General features: G+C 40.2%; 1 protein-coding gene and 1 long non-coding RNA gene across 2 annotated transcripts in view; both read left to right on the plus strand.

Annotated features, from left to right (window-relative positions):
- The window catches only part of zgc:114120 (uncharacterized protein LOC619267 homolog), a 238,363-nt gene that overhangs the window by 102,077 nt on the left and 112,791 nt on the right, over positions 1-23,495 (plus strand). Inside the window, 1 exon segment of the mRNA XM_034193528.1 lies at positions 8,007-8,320. Coding sequence (XP_034049419.1) covers positions 8,007-8,320 — 314 coding nt within the window.
- On the plus strand, positions 8,783-23,101 carry LOC117530652. Its single transcript, XR_004566413.1, has 3 exons — positions 8,783-8,792; positions 9,342-9,345; positions 22,959-23,101. It is a non-coding gene; the product is annotated as an uncharacterized LOC117530652 (long non-coding RNA).

The raw sequence follows: 23,495 nt of genomic DNA on the forward strand, positions 1-23,495 counted from the left end.
ACATCATCCTCCAAGCAAATAGATATTATATCTGTCTTTATTAATTTGCCACTTTTACTGTGTGACTTAGACACACGTGAGACAGTTTTGCTGTCATATGCAGTGTATTCACAGTGCTTCACGTTTTTCACATTTTGTTATGTTGCACCCTCATTTCAAAATGGAGTAAATTAATTTTTCCCCTCAAAATTCTACACACCTCACCCCATAATGACAACATGAAAAAGTTTTTTCTTTTAATTTTTGCAAATTTATTAAAAATTAAAAAGTAAGAAATTACATGTACATAATTATTCACACCCTTTGCTCAATACTTCGTTGAGCGACCTTTGGCAGCAATTACAGCCTCAAGTCTTCTTGTCTTCTTGAATATGATGCCACAAGCTTGGTGTGCATATCTTTGGTATTTTTGTCCTGAGGTTGGATGGAAAGCATCAGTGCACAGCCATTTTCAGTCATTTTCAAAGCAGCAGAAATGTTTCAGTACCCTTCCCCAGATTTGTGCCTTGACACAATCCTGTCTCGGAAGTCTACAGACAATTCCTTTGACTTCATGCTTGGTTTGTGCTCTGACATGCACTGTCAACTGTGGGACCTTATATGTGGGCAGGTGTGTGTCTTTCCATATCATGTCCAATCCATTGATTTTTACCCCAGGTGGACTCCAATTAAGCTGTAACATCTCAAGGATGATCAGTGGAAACAGGATGCACCTGAGATCAATTTTAAGATTCATGACAAAGCCTGTGAATAATTATGTACATGTGATTTCTTAGTTGTTGTCGTCATTGTTTTTGTTTTTTTAAAAATAAATTTGCGAAAATCTAAAAAAAAAAAAAAAAAAAAAAATTTTCACATGGTCATTATTGTTGTGTGGGCCGCTGAAGAGGAGGTACTGCTGGCCCACCACCACCAGATGGCGCCCTGCTTGGAGTGCGGGCTTCAAGCACGAGAGGGCGCCGGAGCCACTGGGAGTGACAGCTGTCACTCATCATCAGCACCAGCTGTCACTCAGTCAACTCATCACCATCACCATAAAGGTCGGACTGCAACTCCACCTCCTCGCCGAGAAATCAGCTACCTTGGAGGTAATTTTCTCTGCTGACTTACAACATTGAGTAATAATCTGAACTTCTTTGCAGCCGTTTTCCTGTGGTGTTTTCCTTATCTGTGGGATTGGTGTTTGGTGTGATCAGCGACGGCTTCGCTTCACACCCCAACCAGATAAGTGGTTAGACAGGAGCTGCACGAGTGTGTGACTGGAGGTGGAGGTGCTCCCTCCCAAAAGAACACAGACTGTGGGATTACTGAGTGTGCGTACTCACACTAACCTGTGCTGTTTCTGTTCTCTGCCAGCAGTACCAGGTCTGACAGCTGGAGACGGTGACCACCTGGGGACCCAGGACTTGGCGGCTCCGGTGTTCTTCAGATCCGTTGGCGGTGAGGGCCGTGTGGGATCCGGCTCGGTTCTGGACGGGCGTCTCCTATCCTCAAGCCTGCCCACACGTCGCCCAACGTGTAACTGACTATAGTCCCAAACTGATTGTTGTCTGTATTCCGTTGTGCACAATTTGCAACATTAAATTGTTACTGTTTGGCTTATCCATTGCCCGTTCTTTTACGCCCCCTGTTGTGGGTCCGTGTACCTACACTTTCACAACAATTATGGGGATATTGTGTGTAGAATTTTGAGGGGAAAAGAATTTCATCCATTTTGGAATAAGGCTGCAATATAAAATATGGAAAAACTGAAACACTGTGAATACTTTCTGGATGTACTGTAACAGCAGAGGATGTTGTACTGTGTAACAGCAATTTTTTTTTTCATTTGTTGCTGCGGGGTTGCTTGGACAGTTGCAGTTGTTGGAACAGACAGATGTTGCAGCTGTTTGCACATAGGGTATATAGCTATAGGTTTGTTTGTGTTTGGTGTGTGTATGTGCACGCGTATCCACGTGTAAATACATGTTTTGTTTTTTTGTGGAGAATGAAATGCCGTATGGATTGCTGAAGGACAACGTGGTTGCATTGCTGCTGGTGTGCACTGTTAGTCGTCACATAAACACTTATAAATGTAACATGACCTCAAGGTTTAACCTATTAGCTTGTGTGTGTTTGTGCAGTAAAATGCTCTGTGCTGTTGGCACTTACCTTCTCCCTAATACCATTCAAAACAAACCCTACTTGGTGATTCACTCATGCTGTGCTGACATTTCTGCATAAATTGGATTTAATGTTTCAAAATTTTCCATTCAGACAGCCACTGGTTCACATTAGTTTCACTAACATAATTGATGAAAATGAACAATTTGTTTACCTTGACTAAATGTCAAAGTCACAGGAAGCACCAGGGTGGGGCTTGATGAGGCAGACCCCCCCCCACCAACCAGAACTTCATTCGTACCACTGAAACCTAAAACTGTGACATTTTCCATTCAAAATTAAATGTTTTCAGCCTCAATTTCTCACATTACGTGGCCGTCCCCAATGTCTACAGCGATCAACAAATGAAGCGCAAAATGTATTTGTTTTTCGCATTATTCCATTTTGTGTACTAACCAGACATGGGGGCAAATACAAAAGTATTTGTATTTGAAAATACTTAAATACATTTTTTGGAGTATTTCTATTTGTATTTTCTGATTTTGAATTCAAAGTATTTGTATTTGTATTTCAAATACATCGCCGATCCCAAGTATTTCCAAATACTTTTTGAAATACTTTTCAAACTTGGGAATCTCTGTGACACCGTGTTGAGACACACCAGATATGACATTTTATTATTGTTTTGTGATATGGTGGATACAAAAGGATGCAATATTGATGGAAACAGAATATATATTGTGATAGTTTGATTATTGCCTGTGATATTATAATAGTGAATTTGTGATAAAACATTCAATCCTTTACTTATCAATAGTATTTGGTCATGCTATTTTCACAATAAATTGTCACTGGTTTATCAGTTTTTGTGTTGATTTGTTGTTTATAGTTCATAGAAAGTATTTGTATTTGTATTTGAAATACTCAAAATATAAAGTATTTGTATTTGTATTTGAAAAAATACAAAGTATTTGTATTTGTATTTAAATACATTGCAAAGTTTTTGATCCCATGTCTGGTACTAACATGATTAAAATAGGCTGGTGGAAATGAAAAATGAAAGGATGACAGTCCATCATTCAGAAAGAATGATGTGAAGAGCATTATACATGAAAGGAGAGCAGAATATGTTGTTGTTTGTTTGTTGTTGTTTGGTGTATGTTCTTGTCACCTTTGTCACTACGTAACTGGGTTTTGATGTGTTCTAGCAGGCTATCTTAAGAACGCCCAATCTGATTTTGGTCAAAGTTGGCAGGAATATTGTGCCGATGGATGGGAAAAGGTGGTTTAATTTTGTTTAGGATCAGTTGCAATCGAGGTCAGAGGAAAAGGTCAATGTTCCAGCCATATGCTAATATATACAAAATGGCACATTTTATGGAAATTACATCAGCTACAACAAAATTAAGTACTTTTGATCTACCTTTTCTATTCTGTCTGTAGGTTTTCATAAATTTCTTTTGTGTCCAGTCCAAAAGTTGATCATTATTTTTGATTAACATTTAGTAAAAGTAAGTCCCTTCGGTTCCCTCCTTGTTTTTGGCTCAAGGTTGCTACAGCAAATCCAAGGTGGATCTGCATGTTGATTTGGCACAATTTTTACACTTACCCTTCCTGACGCAACGCATTACATGAAGGAATGTGGATGGCAAGGGTGAGGTTTGAACTGGGAACGGGAATCTTCTGCACTGAAAACATGCACACTCTTCACTTGGCCACCACCTCTGCCTTTAAAGAGCATTTAGTATTGTTAGTTTTATGTGTTGCATTTTTTATGTATGACTGAATAACATGTACAAGGGTACTTCAAAAAAGTTCACGACCTCACCCGGAAACAAAAATATCTGGAAGCTCAAGATGTGACCTTCTTCCATGAAGAACATCAGTGGACCAAGTGCACTGAAGTTAAGTGAGACGATGTTCACAAATAATACAAGAACAATCTCCTGTGATGATTTCTGGGTAAGGTCGAGAACTTTTTGAAGTACCTTCATATACAATATGCACTTGACATCAATTTTAAAAAGCATATTTGCACATTTTTTTCAATAATGCACCCACCTAGACCCCCAATAAAACACCTCTGGAGTCGAAGCTGGTCAAAGTTATGGAAGCAGCAGTTATTTGCTTTTAAGAAAACGTCATCAGAGAATTTATGCCTGCATTGAAATGAGGGATTTTGTTGTCAGAAAATGAAAATGGTGCCAACAAACATTGCACATCCAAATGCTAAAGGTAAAAACAGTGAAGCAAATTTTGTCTTTCCTTAAAAACGATGCTCCTACACCGCCTCCACTCCTTGTGACCAGTGGTGGGCACAGCTAACCAAAAAATTAGCTTCAATAACATTACACTGCTAACTGCAAAGCTAAACCGATAAGCTGCTAAAATTTCTTGCAGAAGTTACCGCTAACTGCTAACTTTTAGTACTGACTCCATAGACCTTATAAAGAGTAGACGCCGCATCGACCGCTGCCGCCTATTGGCGCTGACGAGCTGTGGGGCCGCCGTCTTAGTCCGTTCATCCGACCTGCTCCACTCAGTGCTGTTTGGCGTTGCAGCGCATTTAATCCATCGTAACTCTCTGAATACTAAACTGATTTTCATGATTTTTTTCTGCAAATGTCATACATGTAGCTATGATACAGGACAAATGGTTTGTCATATTTTAATATTCATATTGGGATTAACAGTAACAGAATATTCTGATGTAGCCTAGTCTGTAGACAGGTATTTTGCAAACACTGTAAACACACACATTATACATATATACAAAGACACACACTAATATATGATATAAGTGTTGGGCTTGAGGCCAGAGGGTCCTTGGTTCAAACTCCAGCCTGACCGGAAAATTACTAAGGGCCCTTGGGCAAGGTCCTTAATCCCCTATTCGCTCCCAGTGTGTAGTGAGCGCCTTGCATGGCAGCAGCCTGACATCGGGGTGAATGTGAGGCATTATTGTAAAGCACTTTGAGTGTCTGATAAAGTCTACTATTTTAGTAATTTGAAGAGACAATATATTAGGCTATATATATATATATATATATATATATATATATATATATATATATATATATATATATATATATATGAAGTCTGTTAGAAAAGTATCCGACCTTTTTATTTTCTTCAAAAACCATATGGATTTGAATCACGTGTGATTGCATCAGCCAAGCTTGAACCTTCGTGCGCATGCGTGAGTTTTTTCACGCCTGTTGGTTGCGTCATTCGTCTGTGAGCAGGCTTTGTGTGAGCAGTGGTCCACCCCTCTCGTCGGATTTTTATTGCGAATAAAATGTCTGAACGATTTGGAGCTTTGCTGCATCAATTGTTTTCCAGAAACTGTGAGAGACCTCCAGGTGGACACCATTCAGAAAATTCAGATGGCTTTCAGGGATGATTTTATGGGGATTACACAGATTAAGGAGTGCTCCAGCTGGTTTAAAGACCGCCCACAGCTGCTGAGAGTGCGCCGCACTCCGAGCGCCGATCGACAGGCTGAATCAACCAGATCATTTCCAACGTGAAGCTTTGTTGATCCGGGACGTTGTCTGACTTACACAAAAATGGCAGGAGACATGGACATCAGTACTTTTTCGGCACATTCCACTGTTACAGGAGTTTTTTTCATGGAAAGAGAAGCGGAGTGATGCGCCACGGAGCCGTTCATGGCGCGGCACAAAACCACCTCCGTGTAACCACACCAGCCCAGGACCTCCACATCCAGCATGTTCACCTCCAAGATCGTCTGAGACCAGCCACTCGGACAGCTGCTGAAACAGTCGGTTTGCATAACCAAAGAATTTCTGCACAAACTGTCAGAAACCGTCTCAGGGAAGCTCATCTGCATGTTCGTCGTCCTCATCGGGGTCTTGACCTGACTCCAGTTCGTCATCGTAACCGACTTGAGTGGGTAAATGCTCACATTCGCTGGCGTTTGGCACGTTGGAGAGGTGTTCTCTTCACGGATGAATCCCGGTTCACACTGTTCAGGGCAGATGGCAGACAGCGTGTGTGGCGTCATGTGGGTGAGCGGTTTTCTGATGTCAATGTTGTGGATCGAGTGGCCCATGGTGGCGGTGGGGTTATGGTATGGGCAGGCGTCTGTTATGGACAAAGAACACAGGTGCATTTTATTGATGGCATTTTGAATGCACAGAGATACCGTGACGAGATCCTGAGGCCCATTGTTGTGCCATACATCCAAGAACATCACCTCATGTTGCAGCAGGATAATGCACGGCCCCATGTTGCAAGGATCTGTACACAATTCTTGGAAGCTGAAAATGTCCCAGTTCTTGCATGGCCGGCATACTCACCGGACATGTCACCCATTGAGCATGTTTGGGATGCTCTGGACCGGCGTATACAACAGCGTGTACCAGTTCCTGCCAATATCCAGCAACTTCGCACAGCCATTGAAGAGGTGTGGACCAACATTCCACAGGCCACAATTGACAACCTGATCAACTCTATGCGAAGGAGATGTGTTGCACTGCATGAGGCAAATGGTGGTCACACCAGATACTGACTGGTATCCCCCCAATAAAACAAAACTGAACCTTTCAGAGTGGCCTTTTATTGTGGACAGTCTAAGGCACACCTGTGCACTAATCACGGTGTCTAATCAGCATCTTGATATGGCACACCTGTGAGGTGGGATGGATTATCTCAGCAAAGGAGAAGTGCTCACTATCACAGATTTAGACTGGTTTGTGAACAATATTTGAGGGAAATGGTGATATTGTGTATGTGGAAAAAGTTTTAGATCTTTGAGTTCATCTCATACAAAATGGGAGCGAAACCAAAAATGTTGCGCTTATATTTTTGTTGAGTGTATATATATATATATATATATATATATATATATATATATATATATATATATATATATATATATATATATATAAAGCATATATAGAGTATCAGTATAATCAATATATCAGAGAAAATTATAATATATATAAATCATATGTAGAGCATCAATATAATTCATACATATATATAAAAAGTTATATATCAGAAAATGATAATATATATAAATCACATAGAGTATCAATACACTTCATATCCAGGCAGACAGAGCAAGAGAGAGAGAGTTACAAGGCTGTATAAAGCAGAGAGAGAATAAAATGTAAAGTAAATGTAAATTGTCAAATTAACACAAGAACATGACGTCCCCGCCCCAAACCATTAGGGATGTGAATCGTACAACAACTCACGATTCAGTTCGATTCTGATTCTTGGGGTGACGATTTGATTCAGAATCGATTTTCGATTCAAAGAGTACTTATTCGTACTTATGGCCTTGTCGTTGATCTTCCAGAGTTCCTCAAGGTCTGGTCATGTGACAATATAAAGGCAACCTGGTCTTACTTTTTTTTTCCTGATACCATCTCTAAATGTACTACATTTTCGTACTGGAAATGTCCCCCCACCCCCGTGGTCACCCAAAATTTTATGATACCATCATGAAAATTGAATATATTTCATGTTGGTACCAAGAATTAATAGATTAAAAGACTTTTTGTGAGGCCGTCATGAACTTGGCACAAGATTGGGTTGTATGAAGGTTAGGTATAACTTCATGCTAACATTTAATCTTATGCAATTCCTCAAAGTATCCATTCTAAATCTCCCTTCGAAGCATTGGGCCCAAACTTGACCTTGGCTTGTCATTGTAACTTTTTAACAATTTTCATCCCAATCAAATCATTTTGTTCTTGGCTAAACCTCACTCATTTCACCAAGTTTGGTCCAAATTGGATCAAAACTCTTGCACTCTTAAGGTGCTCCTCTGAGCATTTGAAATGATGTGACGAGTAACATAACTTGCTATCTCATGGTTAACTTTTTGGCTTTCTGCCCTCTGCCTTGTTCCTACACTGTCACTGCTGCAGGTCGAGAGAAGAGAAAGGCTCCCATGATATCTGCCGGTGATGCTGAGGTCCCGCGGGATTATCACACACTGGCTGCCAGCAGCAGCCGTATGGTCCGGCGGTTCCCGGACAACAGCAACGGGGGGTTCACGTCCTCCTCCCTGGACCGCCGGCACAACACCGTGGCTGCCAAGAGCCTGGAGGCGCTGAACAGCATCCACAAGGCTGATATAGAGCGCCAGCGAGACGCCCTCATGGACCTCCAGAAGAACAAATTCTCAAACAGCTCCTGCAGTGTGTCGCTGTCCCATGGCTCTCCTGCTGGAGGACGGCAGGTATTTGACAGCACACATCTCACGTCTAGTTATCTGAAATGAACAACATGGCGGCACGGGCAATATAACTTAATCAATCAATATTGATGTAAGTCTTGTGTGATTGACAGCTTCATGAATACTCCCTATGATCAACATCATATCTGTTTCCCTCAACTGTGTCATGATTTGCATGAAAATTTACAAAGTAGGAAATATTTAGCCAAACTCCTCTTTAGGGCTTGAAGGTACTGTGTCCTGGAGCAAAGTGTGCCTGTAAGACAAACACAGAGACCTCCATCCTTATAACACATGGAGCGATGGCAGGTATTTACGTGGTCTATTAGAAAAGAAACCGACCTTTTTATTTTTTTCAAAACCTATATGGATTTGAATCACGTACGATTACATCAGACAAGCTTGAACCCTTATGGACATGCGTGAGTTTTTTCACGCCTGTCGGTTGCGTCATTCGCCTGTGGGCAGGCTTTGAGTGAGGAGTGGTCCACCCCTCCTGTCTATTTTTTCATTGTTTAGGAATGGCTCAGAGACTGCCGCTTTGCTTGATCAAAATTTTTTCAGAAACTGTAAGGCACATCCGAGTGGACACCATTTGAGAAATTCAGCTGGTTTTCGGTGAAAATTTTAAGGGCTGATGAGAGATTATGGAGTGTTACTGTCGCTTTAAGGACAACCCACGGAGCCGGAGGGCGCGCCACGCTCCGAGCCGCCGTCGTCAGCCTGTTTCGACCTGAAAACTTCCAAATTTTAGCCTCTGTTGACCCATGACGTCGTGAGAGAACAGAGAAGTTTCAGAAGAGGTCGGGATCAGCAGTTTATCCGGACATTCCACTGTTAAAGGAGATTTTGTAATGAAAGACGTGCGGACTGATTTGTGCGTCGGCACGCAGCCGCTCATGGCCCGGCGCCACAGTCAAATCCATATAGTTTTTGAAAAAAATAATAAGGTCGGATACTTTTCTAATAGACCTCGTATAGTCAGATATCAGTGTGCTGCACCTTTCAAAAGAAGTAACACAAGGTACGTCAGGTTCCTCAAAAATACCATCCACTTCTGAGCCAATGAATACCAGTCATCCAAAGGAATTTTTGATTCTAAACAGACAAAACCGAGCTTCATTGAAGGTTTTAGAGACATATCAGCCTGATTTACTAAGATCCCAGAAAATAATGTTGGTTTGGAGACAGATTTGCAAGTGATTTGCAAAGACTAAATGCACAGTTGATAACAGGTGGTAACTAGAGGTGGGCGGATCGATCCTAATATCGATAATATCGATACCAATGCTGGTATTGATATTGAATGATCTTCGTGTAAAAAGATCGATACTCAAGCTTTTTTCTCTCCTGCATGCACTGACTGCTGCGCACGCAGATTCATCAAAGTCTACTCTCTGTATGTAAGAGCAGCGCTGCGCTGTGTCACACAACACTGAGCAGCGCACCCTCTCCCCTCTGGTCTTTTGTTGTTGCGCCATCATGTGACTCAGCGGCGCCAGCCAGTTTTGTTGTGGTGTGTTAATTTTGTCGTATTGTGGTTTGTCAGCCCTCTACCTCAGGAGATTTTGTTTTAAGTTGTGTTGAATGATTTTTTTAAACAAAAATGTTGATTGTGATAATAAAGTATTTTGTTGTCACGTACAATGTTTGGCGAAATTCTACCCTAGGTCTTTTGGATCCTTTGGATCTATGAAGCTTAAATATGAAAAAGTATCTGTATCGGTATCGATATCAGTGATACTGGGCCTGTATTTACTTGGTATCGGATCAATACCAAAATTCCTGGTATCGCCCACCTCTAGTGGTAAGGTAACATAGACAGCAGTATCAGCAGTATGTACCTAAAGACTTTCTGCTTGTTAATACCCTTAAGTACAGAATAAAATTCAGTCAGTACGCTTGAAGTCTGCCACATAAGTGAGCCTGTTCATGTGCTGGTAATTTAAAAAAGTCTCCTATTTAAGCAAACTGGTTAATCATTATGCCTCGTACTGCTGGTGGAATGCACACAGACAACTGTGCGTACAGGTAGCTATGCACATAGTTGTCTGTGTGCACTTTACATGTTATATGCATGTGTGTTTCTGTCACACCTTGTAGCACTTCAGTGACAGTAATGATCATGAGTTGAAACAAATTATACTTTGTGCTCAGCACAGAATAGTACAGTGCATCTGTTATGTTTGGAAACATTTATTCGTGAAGAAACAAGCACGAAGTAAACCAGTAATTCTTTAAATATGCCCGATGCTTACCATGAATTATCTTTCTTTTTTTTAATTCTGTGTACGAGGAGACCAAACTTTCAAAGGTGCAAATCCAGGGGCTATCAGCACATGCTAAATTGACTTTTGACCTTGCGTTTACAAACCTCACCTATTTGCATGTTCCCTCCCACAATTTTGTGCACTCAGGTGGACAAACTCCATATAATGAGAACAAAGCGTGTGGCATTTGGTGGAATTAGATGGACCCCACTAATGGAAAGAGCAACTTTGTTTTGCCATGTGCATTGTCCTGTAGACATGCTGCCACCTGTTGGATGGTTAGTGGATGATGGATAAATTATTGGAAATTACAAACAGTTTTGATTACAGTAGTGATGTAGTTTGTCTGCCTTGTGAACACTGGACATGTCATGTGCTCATCATTCCACTCAGGGGTGCCGAAAAGGGGAGAATAAAGAGAAGGATTCTAGGAGCCCATGATTGACAGGGGCCCAGAGTGGCCCGTAATACAATTATAATACTGACAAAATAATATGCGGGGTTGCCCAGTAAGATTTCTTTTCATGGGATCCAAAATCCCTGGTGACACCCCCGATTCTACTTCGCCCAGCTAAAAAATTTGCATCATTGGGGAGAAACATGATTTCCACTCCATCAGCAAATTCAGGTCAAAATATACTGTACAGCAGAACAGAGAAGTAAAACCAGAATAAAGCAATAGATAGAATGTGTGGCTTGGGATGGTGCCAGAATCTTTCATCAAAAAAGAAAGAAAGAAAGTAAGAAAGAAAGAAAAGAAAAACCTTTGTGAGGAATTTACCTGTATCATCTGGCATGGGGGCTGACAACGGAAATCAACCTATGGCTGCAGTTGTGTGCATTTACGTTTTTATTTTTATTTATTTTAAAAAGAAAATGTTCATTAATGTACGTTGTTCCTCTTAGCAAATAAAATTGAAAAATTCATCTTTACTGTAAATTAGTTACCAGTCAAAACACTGCTGCAGAATATTTCCAAACCTCTTTTTAACATTGTTCCAGAAACCGGTCCAGGATATACAGTAAAAATCATTTATTAGGAGTAAATAAAACCTTTTTAAAAACTGCATTTGACTGAACTGCATCCACTTCTTTAGGTTTTTCCAGCTATTTTTTCCTCTTTTCTCTTATATACGTTACCATGGTTTAAAAATCTCCATTTTTTTCCACTGAATTTTAGCAGAATGTGGGCAAAGGAACAGACTGTTTTATCATTTTGTACCACACACACGCATGAACACATGCATGCACGTACACGTGCACACACATATACACATATTTACAGTTTTGCTATTTTGAGATTTTTTTTTTTTTTTTTTTTTTGGTGCAGCTGTCTCATCAATCACACCACTTCCACATATATCCCCTGATGATTTTTGTCAGGGGGTTTTGATGTAGACCCAAATGTAAAAATGTCTTAACATTTTCCCGTATGTATGGTTGGGCGGGGCGGGAATAAAAAGAAGCTGATGCAGCCTCGGGGGAGACGTGAGCTCTCTGAGTGCTTTCTTTCCGCATGTGAACATTTTCTTCCTGGGAGATAATGACAGCATATTGGTTGGCTTGGAAACTCACACAAGCACATTACGCGGCGAGATGCCCGCGAAGCCTCAGATGCACGGTGAAGGCATTTTTTACGACCCACTCGCCGGGTCACTAATGATCACTTTGCAGTGACTGTTACCTAAAAGACTCAACAACGGGGAAAAAAACTGGTAGAATGTGAACTATTACAGAAGTTCCCTTTTTTAATATAACATATTATATTGAAACATTGTTAGCAATCAAACCTGATTCTAATCCAATTACATTTTTTTTTCCGCAAATGTGATTGGTTAATCGTGTGAGATTTCAGACTGTATAATGTCGAGTGTAAAGTCGCAAAATATTCAGCCGTTTCACATTTCATGTATTACTGTATGCCCTGACCGCCTGACCCATCTGCTACACAGATGTCAATAATGGCGATGTCAGCTCAGAGTGAGAGAAAGTCGCGTAGTGACAACGATGCCAAAATGGGTGATTTTAAGTTACCATACAAAAGTACTAATGTGGCTTCTGATAGAGAATGACCTTTTCACATTTGATGGATTTGATGGATTTTCACATTTGATGGATTAGGGTTAGGGTTAGGGTTGTATATCTCAAAAACCAAGAAGCCCAGATGTATCCAATTGGGTGGGAATATTACTTGGATAGATATCAGATTTTGTTATTGTTTGGTGAAAGGTCAAAGCCCAAGGTCAAGGAAAATGCAGAGCTGCCAAGCATCCTGCTTTGGGTAGGCCAGTCCCCGTATTTCACCCCGTGTCCCTGCATGACAGTGTGTGGGACACCCATTAGTCCCGCAGTTGTGTGGGTCCGGGCACGCCCACGGACCCCCTAGTTACGCTTCATGCCATTGGCACTCACAGCCACACGTGGGTGTCCCGCATTGGTAAATTCAAATGTTGACAGCTATGAAAACGTGGTCCATAAAATACCTTGTTTTTTTTTTCTTTGTATAACAACCCAGAAACATAGATGGGTTACCAAAAGCACTTATTGGTCATCAAAATATTTGTGATTGATTAATGTGAATAACTTCAGAATGAAGTCACATGATGAAGTCATACATAGTTCAGAAATGCCATGACACACATATTATGGTATGTTGAGCAAACAGGGTGTGATCAGCCCTCTGATACATTTAATCGATGTTAATTTAATATAAAATGGATTAAAAAAGTGAATTTATGCTTGAAAGTCTCCATCGTATCAGTTAGCGTTACTCTTTACACCCTCTCTTTCAGTCACCAAATACTCTGACTTGATACCTGTGAAAGGTTATCACAACAGAAATGACTCCTCTCCATCCCTGCATTTTGGTCCCTCTGAATCTCAAAACCCATCCATCAGGTCTGTCTGCGCTCTTCTTCTCCATCACACTCCTCTAATTCCCTCTTCTCCTCTGCCCGCTCTTTGCTTGCCATGTGCCGTGTGTGTTTGGCGCTCACAGCAGACCATCTATCTCCAGAGGAAAATAAAAAAAGGTGCACTGAGACGAGGAGCCGGTGAAACAGGTGGAGTCTGCAGTCGTCATGGCAACCCACCATTTCCCATATAAGGCAAGTGAGTGATATCATATGGTTGGCTCGGCGATAAGCACACGCTGTACCGAGTGAGAGAGAGAGAGAGAGAGAGAGAGAGAGAGAGAGAGAAGACGATTGGGAGGGAAGCTGCTGCATTATTTTTGTCAGGAGACGAGGAGGATAGAGGGAGTGACAGACAGAGAGAGAGAGGGAGGAAGATGAAGGGAAGAAGGAGCAAGATGCTCACTGCTTCCTAGGCGCTACTACGGGTACCGGCAAGTCAGGGGTGTGGGGTGGGGGGGGAATCTAGCAGATCTGGGCGCGGGAAAGACGGTGCAAAAAAAAAAAAAAAATGATGGAGGGGGGGAGGAGGAAGAGGGAGGCATGAGGAGCAGGAGGATGCACCGGGCGGCCGACGTGCTCATTAAGTAGCCACGGTAACTCTCGAAACCCATGCTCGCATCTGTTTTCTCACAGCTGTGTGGAGATGTGGAATGATGCTGCTGCTGCTGCATGATGGAACAGGATAAAGCTCACGCAGAAAAAAAGAGAAAGCGATGGCTGCCTGTGTGTGTGTGTGTGTGTGTGTGTGTATCATTTTCCGTGTGTTGCGTTGCTAAAATGCACACAACTTGTGCATTTAAAGGAAGGTCGGCAGGCAGGTGTTGGCCAGGTGTGGCTGTGATGCCGCAGTATCTGACTCAGGAGGAGGGCGATGCACCGGGTGTGCACATGCATGTGTGCAAGCCAACACTGTAGTAGTGCATGACTGGGCAAATGCACGTGTGCTGCTGTGCAGGCTGGAGAGAGGAAGGAAAACAGGGTGGGAGGAGGGGGCAGGAGCGGCGGGACAAAAAAATAAAGAGGGTGGGTGCAAAGATGGCTACTTGGCATGCGGGTCAGGCGTGCACGTCGTTCTTCCTTCACTCCTCTTTTAAGCCCCGGCTGTCTCTGTGCATATGTGCGCCTCGGGATTTGGGCTCAAGTGATTGAGAAATATTGCAGGTGGTAATCAGTGAGTCACGGTGCACAGGGGGGCTGTTTGTGTCGGATGAAACAGGTTTTATGTTCCAAAAAATATCACTGTAGGTGCGTTAAATTATTTGAGGAGTGACTTGGCGCCAAGTTTTTGGCATGCCAGACGAAGGTGAATAAACCGTAATGTGAGTTCAGCCAGTCGAGTCATGCGTTTAAAAGTATTTTCAAAATTCAGTGTGTCAATGCAAAATTTTAGGAAAAAGAGAAGTTCACCTCCAGCTGTTGACAAGTACAATGTATGAGAAAAATCTTGCTTTAAAACAAGTGGAGTTATTCACACGTCCTTGCATTTAATCATGACCTACAGCGTGCATACACTGCAGGTGATATTATTACATTTTTATGACTATTTTAAATTGTATCATGAATGACATTAGCTGTAAAGAAACTCACCATCATCTAAGACTGACACAGATTTCATATCTGCCAGTCTCGGGTCAGGTCAGGTCAGATCAGGAAGTGTAATGGGGTTGTTGTGCATCACAGCATCCGTTGCATAATAGCACAGCCCTGTGTCCTGGATGGCAACCAGCCAGTCAGACAGCCGGTCCATCCTCACCTCCTGAAAGTACCCATCTGTCCATCAAAGCCAGGTGAAATGTGGGCACCCTCTTGTTGCCGGATCTTGCCCAGAGATGCACATTGCATGGTCAAAATGTTGTAAATGGTAAATGGACTGCATTGATATAGGGCTTTTCCATCTGCATCAGACGCTCAAAGTGCTTTACAATGATGCCTCACATTCATCTTGATGTCAGGGTGCTGCCTTACAAGGTGCTCGCTACACACCGGGAGCAACTAGGGGATTAAGGACCTTGCCCAAGGACCCTTAAGGATTTTCCAGTCAGACCTTCCCCAGGAGTTTATGTTCCCCTCACAATGAAAGTATGAGTTTTCAAAAGAGATGCAGTTTGGTTTGCCAGAATGCACATGGGAGATTCAAGCCCAGATTTGATCTGTTTTCTTATATGAATGCACTGCTGTGTTCTATTCCACCATGAAGCTGTACTTGGTGGCGATGCAACAGAAGAAAGGTGCCCGATGCACAGTTTCTCCAAAGAGAGCCACAGATGTCTATAACTCCTTCAGAGATGCCATAGGAATCTTGGTGGCGTCACTTACTTGCCTCCTTCTTCCACAGCCACTCCATTTTTGAATATGGAATGAAATCTGGAAAAATGAAATGGATATATGAGAATATAGAATGAATGGTTGGACAATATGGCATGAAATCTGAGCATATGGAATGAAATCTGAGAAAATAGAATGGAAGTTTGAGAATATAGAATGGAATGTTGACAATATGGTATGGAATCTGAGCAAATGGAATGCAATCTGAGGATATGGAATGTAACCTGACAATGTGGAATGAAGCTTATCGATATGGAATGAAATCTGAGAAAAAGAAATGGAAGTATGAGAATGTAGAATGTAAGGTTGACAATATAACATGGGATCTAAGCAAATGGAATGGAGCCTGGGAATATGGAATGAGTCCTGATAATATGGAATGGAATCTGAGAATATGAAATGAAACATAAGAATGTTGAATGAAACTCGAGAATGTCAGATAAAATCTGCAAATATGGAATGAGACCTGAGAATATGGAATGAAATTTGGCAGTGTGGACTGAAACCTGAGCATACGAAATGGAAGTATGAGAATATAGAATGTAAGATTGACAATATGGCATGGAATCTAAGCAAATGGAATGTAATCTGAGAATATGGAATGAAACCTGACAATATGGAATGGAACCTGAGAAAATGAAATGGAAGTACGACAATATAGAATGAATGGTTGAGAAAATAGAATGATCTTCAGAGCATTGAATGAAATCTGAAAATATGGAATGAGTCCTGACAATATGGAATGAAATCTGAAAATATGGAATGGAATTTGGAAATATAGAACGAAACCTGAGAATACGGACTGAAATGTGAGAATATGGTATGAAACCTTAGAATATAGAATGAAATTTGGGAATGTGGAATGAAACCTGAGAATACAGAATGAAATCTGAAAATATGGAATGAAATCTGAAAATATGGAATGAAGATTTGGGAACATAGAATGAAAATTTTAAACTATTGAATTACCATAATGTGCTACATTGTTTCCATATCTCAGTGACTAGTTTTACTCAACTCCAATTTTGAAATATTTTTTGCATTCATCTTCTTTTCTAAAACAAACATTAAAAAACAACTGTGAATGTAATATGGTACCGTATAAAACCTGAGAATATGGAATGAAATTTGGAAATATGGAATGAAACCTGAGAATACAGACTGAAATGTAAGAATATGGTATGAAACCTTGGAATATGGAGTGAAATTTGGAAATATGGAATGAAACCTGAGAATGCGGACTGAAATGTGAGAATATGGTATGAAACGTTGGAATATGCAATGAAATTTGGAAATATGGAACAAAACCCGAGAATACGGACTGAAATGTGAGAATATGGTATGAAACGTTGGAATATGCAATGAAATTTGGAAATATGGAACAAAACCCGAGAATACGGACTGAAATGTGAGAATATGGTATGAAACCTTGGAATATAGAATGAAATTAGGAAATATGGAACGAAACCCGAGAATACGGAATGAAATGTGAGAATATGGTATGAAAACTTGGAACATGGAATGAAATTAGGAAATATGGAAAGAAACCAGAGAATACGGAATGAAATGTAAGAATATGGTATGAAACCTTGGAATATGGAATGAAATTAGGAAATATGGAACAAAACCTTAGAATATGGAATGCTATCTGAGAATATGAAATGAAACCCAAGAATACTGAATGAAACCTCAGAATATGGAATGAAATCTGAGAATATGAAATGAAATCTGAAAAAATGGAATGAAACCTGAGAATATGGAATGAAATCTGAAAATATAGAATGAAGAATTGAGAACATAGAATGAAAATTTGAAATTATTGAATGACCATAATGTGCTACATTGTTTCCATATCTCAGTTACTGGTTTTCTGAACTCCAGTTTTGAAATAGTTTTGCATTCATCCTCTTTTCTAACACAAACAAACATAAAAAACAACAACTGAATGTAATATGATACTGTATGTGTCTAATTACAATCCCAATTCCAATGAAGTTGGGACATTGTGTAAAATATAAATAAAAACAGAATACAATGATTTGCAAATCCTCTTCAACTTATATTCAATTGAATACACCACAAAGACAAGATATTTAATGTTCAAACTGATAAACTTTATTGTTTTTGTGCAAATATTTGCTCATTTTGAAATGGATGCCTGCAACACATTTCCAAAAAGCTGGGACAGTGGTATATTTACCACTGTGTTACATCACCTTTCCTTCTAACAACACTCAGTAAGCATTTGGGAACTGAGGACACTAATTGTTGAAGCTTTGTAGGTGGAATTCTTTCCCATTCTTGCTTGATGTACGACTTCAGTTGTTCAACAGTCCGGGGTCTCCGTTGTCGTATTTTGTGCTTCATAATGCGCCACACATTTTCAATGGGCGACAAGTCTGGACTGCAGGCAGGCCAGTCTAGTACCTGCACTCTTGATACCAGCTAATGTCGCTGGTATCAACCTGGATGGTCTTTTTCCTCTTTTGTCCGGAGGACACAATATCCATGATTTCCAAAAACAATTTGGACTCATCAGACCACAGCACACTTTTCCACTTTGCGTCTGTCCATTTCAGATGAGCTCTGGCCCAGAGAAGGTGGCATCATTTCTGGATGTTGTTGATGTATGGCTTTCCCTTTGCATGGTAGAGTTTTAACTTGCACCTGTAGATGTCGCGACGAACTGTGTTAACTGACAATGTTTTTATGTTCCTGAGCCCACGCGGTAAGATCCTTTACACAATGAAGTTGGTTTTTAATGCGGTGCCGCCTGAGGGATCAAAGGTCACGGGCATTCAATGTTGGTTTTCGCCTTGCCGCTTACATATAGAAAGTTCTCCAGATTCTCTAAATCTTCTGATTATATTATGGACTGTAGATGATGGAATCCCTAAATTCCTGTTCTTAAACTGTTGGACTGTTTTTTCACACAGTTGTTCACAAAGTGGTGATCCTCGCCACATCTTTGCTTGTGAACGGCTCCTGTTATACCCAATCATGACACTCACAATTAGTGTCCTCAGTTCCCAAACGCTTATTGAGTGTTGTTAGAAGGAAAGGTGATGTAACACAGTGGTAAACATACCACTGTCTCAGCGTTTTTGAAATGTGTTGCAGGCATCCATGTCAAAATGAGCAAATACTTGCACAAAAACATTAAAGTTTATCAGTTTGAACATTAAATATCTTGTCTTTGTGGTGTATTCATTTGAATATAGGTTGAAGAGGATTTGCAAATCATTGTATTCTGTTTTTATTTACATTTTACACAACGTCCCAACTTCACTGGAATTGGGGTTGTATTAAATGGGTGACTACAATCCACTATTTTAGATTTTCATTTCATTTTGATCATGCTGTAGAGAATTTTTAACTCTGAGATCAAACAAGATTATTTTTAAAATATCTGCATCAGTTGCTGTCTTTTTCAAAACTTTTCTTTGATGTAATAAAGCAGCAAAACCTTGTAAATGCTCAGGTGAGTGCTACTTTTTATATATATATATACACTGTATACATACATACATACACACACACACACATATATATATATATATATATATATATATATATATATATGACCATCTCAGTGAAAGAGAGCAAGCGAGAGAGAGAGAGAGAGAGAGAGAGTGGTGCAAAACAACACAGCTAAAGACTGCATTCATTTTAATCAACAGAAAGAACATTTTAATTATACAGTCCTTCTACTTTTCATATTGGACCCACTAAGATGAGTTATTTCTTATTATGTCTCTCTGTAGGGCGATCCATCCTTTGTAAGCTGAAAAATATTTTGTCAGCAGGCTGCATTGTGAGCTGCACAAAATAAAATAAGCATCAAGATGTCATTTTAGTGAGGAAGGCAGATGGATGAGAAACACTGGTAGCAGTTTCGAATTTTATTGTATTTCTCAGTTGGAAGTAACAAATGAAGCATCGCTGTTGTTTTTTTTTTTTGTTTTTTTTGGTGATTCTGATGTATTTCACATTGACTGAGGCTTTGTGGCACTCGATTGGGTGGTGTTTGGCGACAGGCCTACACGCCACGCAGACCTCTAAAATATGGGTCAAAGTAGCCCAAAGGCTGCTCCTATTTCCTTTCCTTTTTTTTTTTTTTTGCCTGTCCTGCTTCTTCTACGCAAGATTACAAAAACAATGTGAGCTGAATTTGTATTTAGAAGTCACTGCTGAGCAGTTTCCAGGAGACCAGAGACATTATCGGGGTTCAGACTGCTTTCAGAACAGCTGCTCAAATATGAAGTTTTTAGCCTTGACGTGAGGCAGAAAGAGACTGTGGACATGTATGTTTGTTTGTTTGTTTGTCTGCTGCAGGGCAGGGCTTGTTGGAACTGTAACAATTTCAGGAGCTCCCCCAAAAACCAATCTGAAAAATGACATTTTTTCAAAATTACATTTTCAGCATCAGTTTCTTACAGGTGATAACTGATTTGTGTGCAGAGAAATGAGTCTGCCACAAGATAAGTCATGACTGGTCAAATATGCACAACCACCTCGTCATGTTGATGACAGTGTTGCCAGGTCTGCTTATTAAAACTGATAAAGTGCCCCCCCTATTTGGAATTAATAAAATTTGGGCCATTGAAGTTTGCTTTTCTTTTCTTTTGTCTTGTTTTCAAAAGACACTTCTTCATTTTGGGTTTGTTCCCACTATTCAAAGAATGACCATATTCCAAGCTGTCAGAGCGTCTCCACCTACACTCACATTCAGCATTAATGCCGTTGTTATTGCAGATATTCTTTGTTATTGAAAAGCATGAAAAACAAAAGCAGTTATTACTGTACAACCGCCAAGGATGTAATAAAATTATCACCATTTATGTATTTGTCTGCCTGCCTGTCTGTTAGCAGGATTACGTCAAAACTACAGCACTGATTTTGACGAACGTTTCACTACAGATAGATATTTGGTCATGGAAGACTCCACTGAATTTTGGAGGTGATCCTGTGTCGCAGACCGAACGGTCCCCCCTAAAAATTGGTCTGCCATGCCTCTACTGTGCGTGCGTCATTTCAGAGCTGAGCAGCTCATCTAAGACAGACCCAAAGCGATCAAATGGATTAATGGGATTATTAACCATCAGATGATAAAGGTAAAACCTCTTGTATCATTCTAAAGTCAGTTTTAAGCAGAAATGAGGCTGTTTTAAGCAGAAATAAGGTGATACTAGGCAACGCTTTGAACTGCCGACGCACAGTGAACGCATCAGCTAGCAGCTCATGTAGCCACAGCGCTCTGATCCATTCCTCTGTCTTTGATGATGAAATAATGCTAAATTTATGTGGAAATGATTGTTGTACAAAAGCTTCAGATATCTGTTGCTGAGATAGATGATGACTGGAGTGCAGTTTGAAGCAGAAACGAGGTGTTAATCAGTGAACCGCGGCTAATGACGCATGCACAGTGAAGGCAGGGTGGACTGATTTTTAGGGGGGACCATTCAGTCTGCGACACCAGATCCAGATTCTGGCTCAAGATTTTACTTTATATAAGCTTTTAAAGATTACGTCAAAACTACTTCACCGATTCTCACCAAATTTTCACCACAGATAGATATCAGGTCATGGAATACCCCACTGACTTTTTGGAGGTAATCCGGATCTGGATTCGAGATCAGGATTTAAATTTCTTCGCTTCACTTTGTCAGATTTTGAGGATTACATCAAAACTACTTAACAGACTTTCACCAAATTTTCACCACAGATAGATATCAGGTCATGGAATACTCCACTGAATTTTGGAAGTGATCTGGATCTGGATTCTAGATCAGGATTTCAATTTCTATGCTTCACTTTGTCAGATTTTGAGGATTACGCCAAACTACTTAACAGACTTTCACCAAATTTTCATCACGCATTGGTGTTAGGCCTTGGAAGACTCCATTAAATTTTGGAGTTGATTTGGATCTGGACCCGGATTCTGGATAAGGATTTCATTTTGTAGACTTTTAAGGATTACGTCAAAACTACTTCACGAATACGACATCATCATGTAAAACCAAGATCAGGAAGACACTATTTTGTTTCAGCTTGTGAATTAAATATCAGATTGCAACATCTTGATCCATTGGGTCATTCTGGATCAGTGTGCAATTATTGCATTCTTTTGTGGAATCCGGATCCAGGTGAAGTCCAGGTCACAATGTGAATCATATATCTGTTATTTTGAGTCCTCGTCTACCCTTGGCGGACATCAGAAATCTCAGATTGCTCTTGTTGTTTCTATTTTAGTAATTCCTAGAACGCCTATATTATTATTATTATTATTATTATTATTATTATTATTAATGTGTATAACAATTCATTGACATTAATGTATAGATTTTTTTATGGATTCAGTATTCCATTTCTGCCATTAAGTGCCCCTAAATCTGACACACAGTATCTTTAAAGTATTTTAACTTAGTTCAACAATCTTAATATTTTTTTGCCTGTAACTAACCTAACAGAATATTGTGGAGTCTGCTGACAAAATGAATTGCACTTAAATCAATGTATCAATTTTTATTTGTACGTTTTAGTGTAACAAGGGAAAAATATCAGGGGATACACATTATATCACGTCAGTAGTTTATAAGACAAAATCTGTATGTGCTTCTCATTTCTGTGCTGCAACATTTTAAACCAGAGTGATAAGTCTGTATTGGTGTGGAGCTTTATGAGGTGTCATTTGTGATTTAGAAATACAGATATTACAAAACAAATGCCTACAATTAACAATTAATTTCACAGCACAAGCATGACTTTATCTTCATTGAAATGAAATGTAATGAAATCTATCTTGAAAAAATAAAAAGCCCAAGTGTCTTTTGGACTCATTGGACTCATTCATGATTTGGGATTACTGATAATTGATGTCTTTTATTACTGTGAAAGTTTTAAAATTACTGTAAAGTAATTTACTAGTTGAAGTTCATCAAATTGTCACCATCTGTTACACGCTCTTCAGTCTTCCAGCTTTTGACGTGACGACTTCTATTTGTATGGGTCGATAACAAGCTGGTTTTATTTAACTTTGCAGCTCTTAAACTACATCACGGATGGAACACAAAACTTCATTAAGATGATTTATGATCAGGGGCATGTAATAATGGATTATAAGATCCTGAGCAGGTCCACAGAGGCAGAGGTCCACCATAGCAGACAGGACCCGAGATGCAGGCTGTGCAAAGATGCCCCTGAGGCAGTCCAGCGCATAGTGGCAGACTGCAAGATGCATGCTGGGATAGCAGACACTGAGAGGCATAGCCAAGCAGCTGGGGTAGCACATCCATGTGGGGAACACCCACTGAAGGTGGTTGAGAACAGAACTAGGGAGCTGTGGCACTTCAAGTTCCAAAAAGAATGACAAGGAGCAGAAAAGGACAGTTGTGCCTAAAGAAAAAAACATGAGAAGATAAAATAGCACCAGAGGCTGAAAGAAGAACTAGAAAAGCTGTATAACATAATGGCCACAGTTGTCGTTGTTGTGAAAGTGTAGTGACACGGACCCACAACAGGGGGCGGTAATGAACGGACAATGGATTAAGCCAAAAAGTAACAATTTAATGTTGTGAATTGCACAACGGAATACAGACAATTGCAGTTGAGGAGTAGAGTCAATCATACACAAGGTGACGTGTGGGCAGGCTCGAGGATAGAAGACGT

Source organism: Thalassophryne amazonica, chromosome 18, assembly GCF_902500255.1.
Source record: "Thalassophryne amazonica chromosome 18, fThaAma1.1, whole genome shotgun sequence".
Taxonomy (NCBI): Eukaryota; Metazoa; Chordata; class Actinopteri; order Batrachoidiformes; family Batrachoididae; genus Thalassophryne; species Thalassophryne amazonica.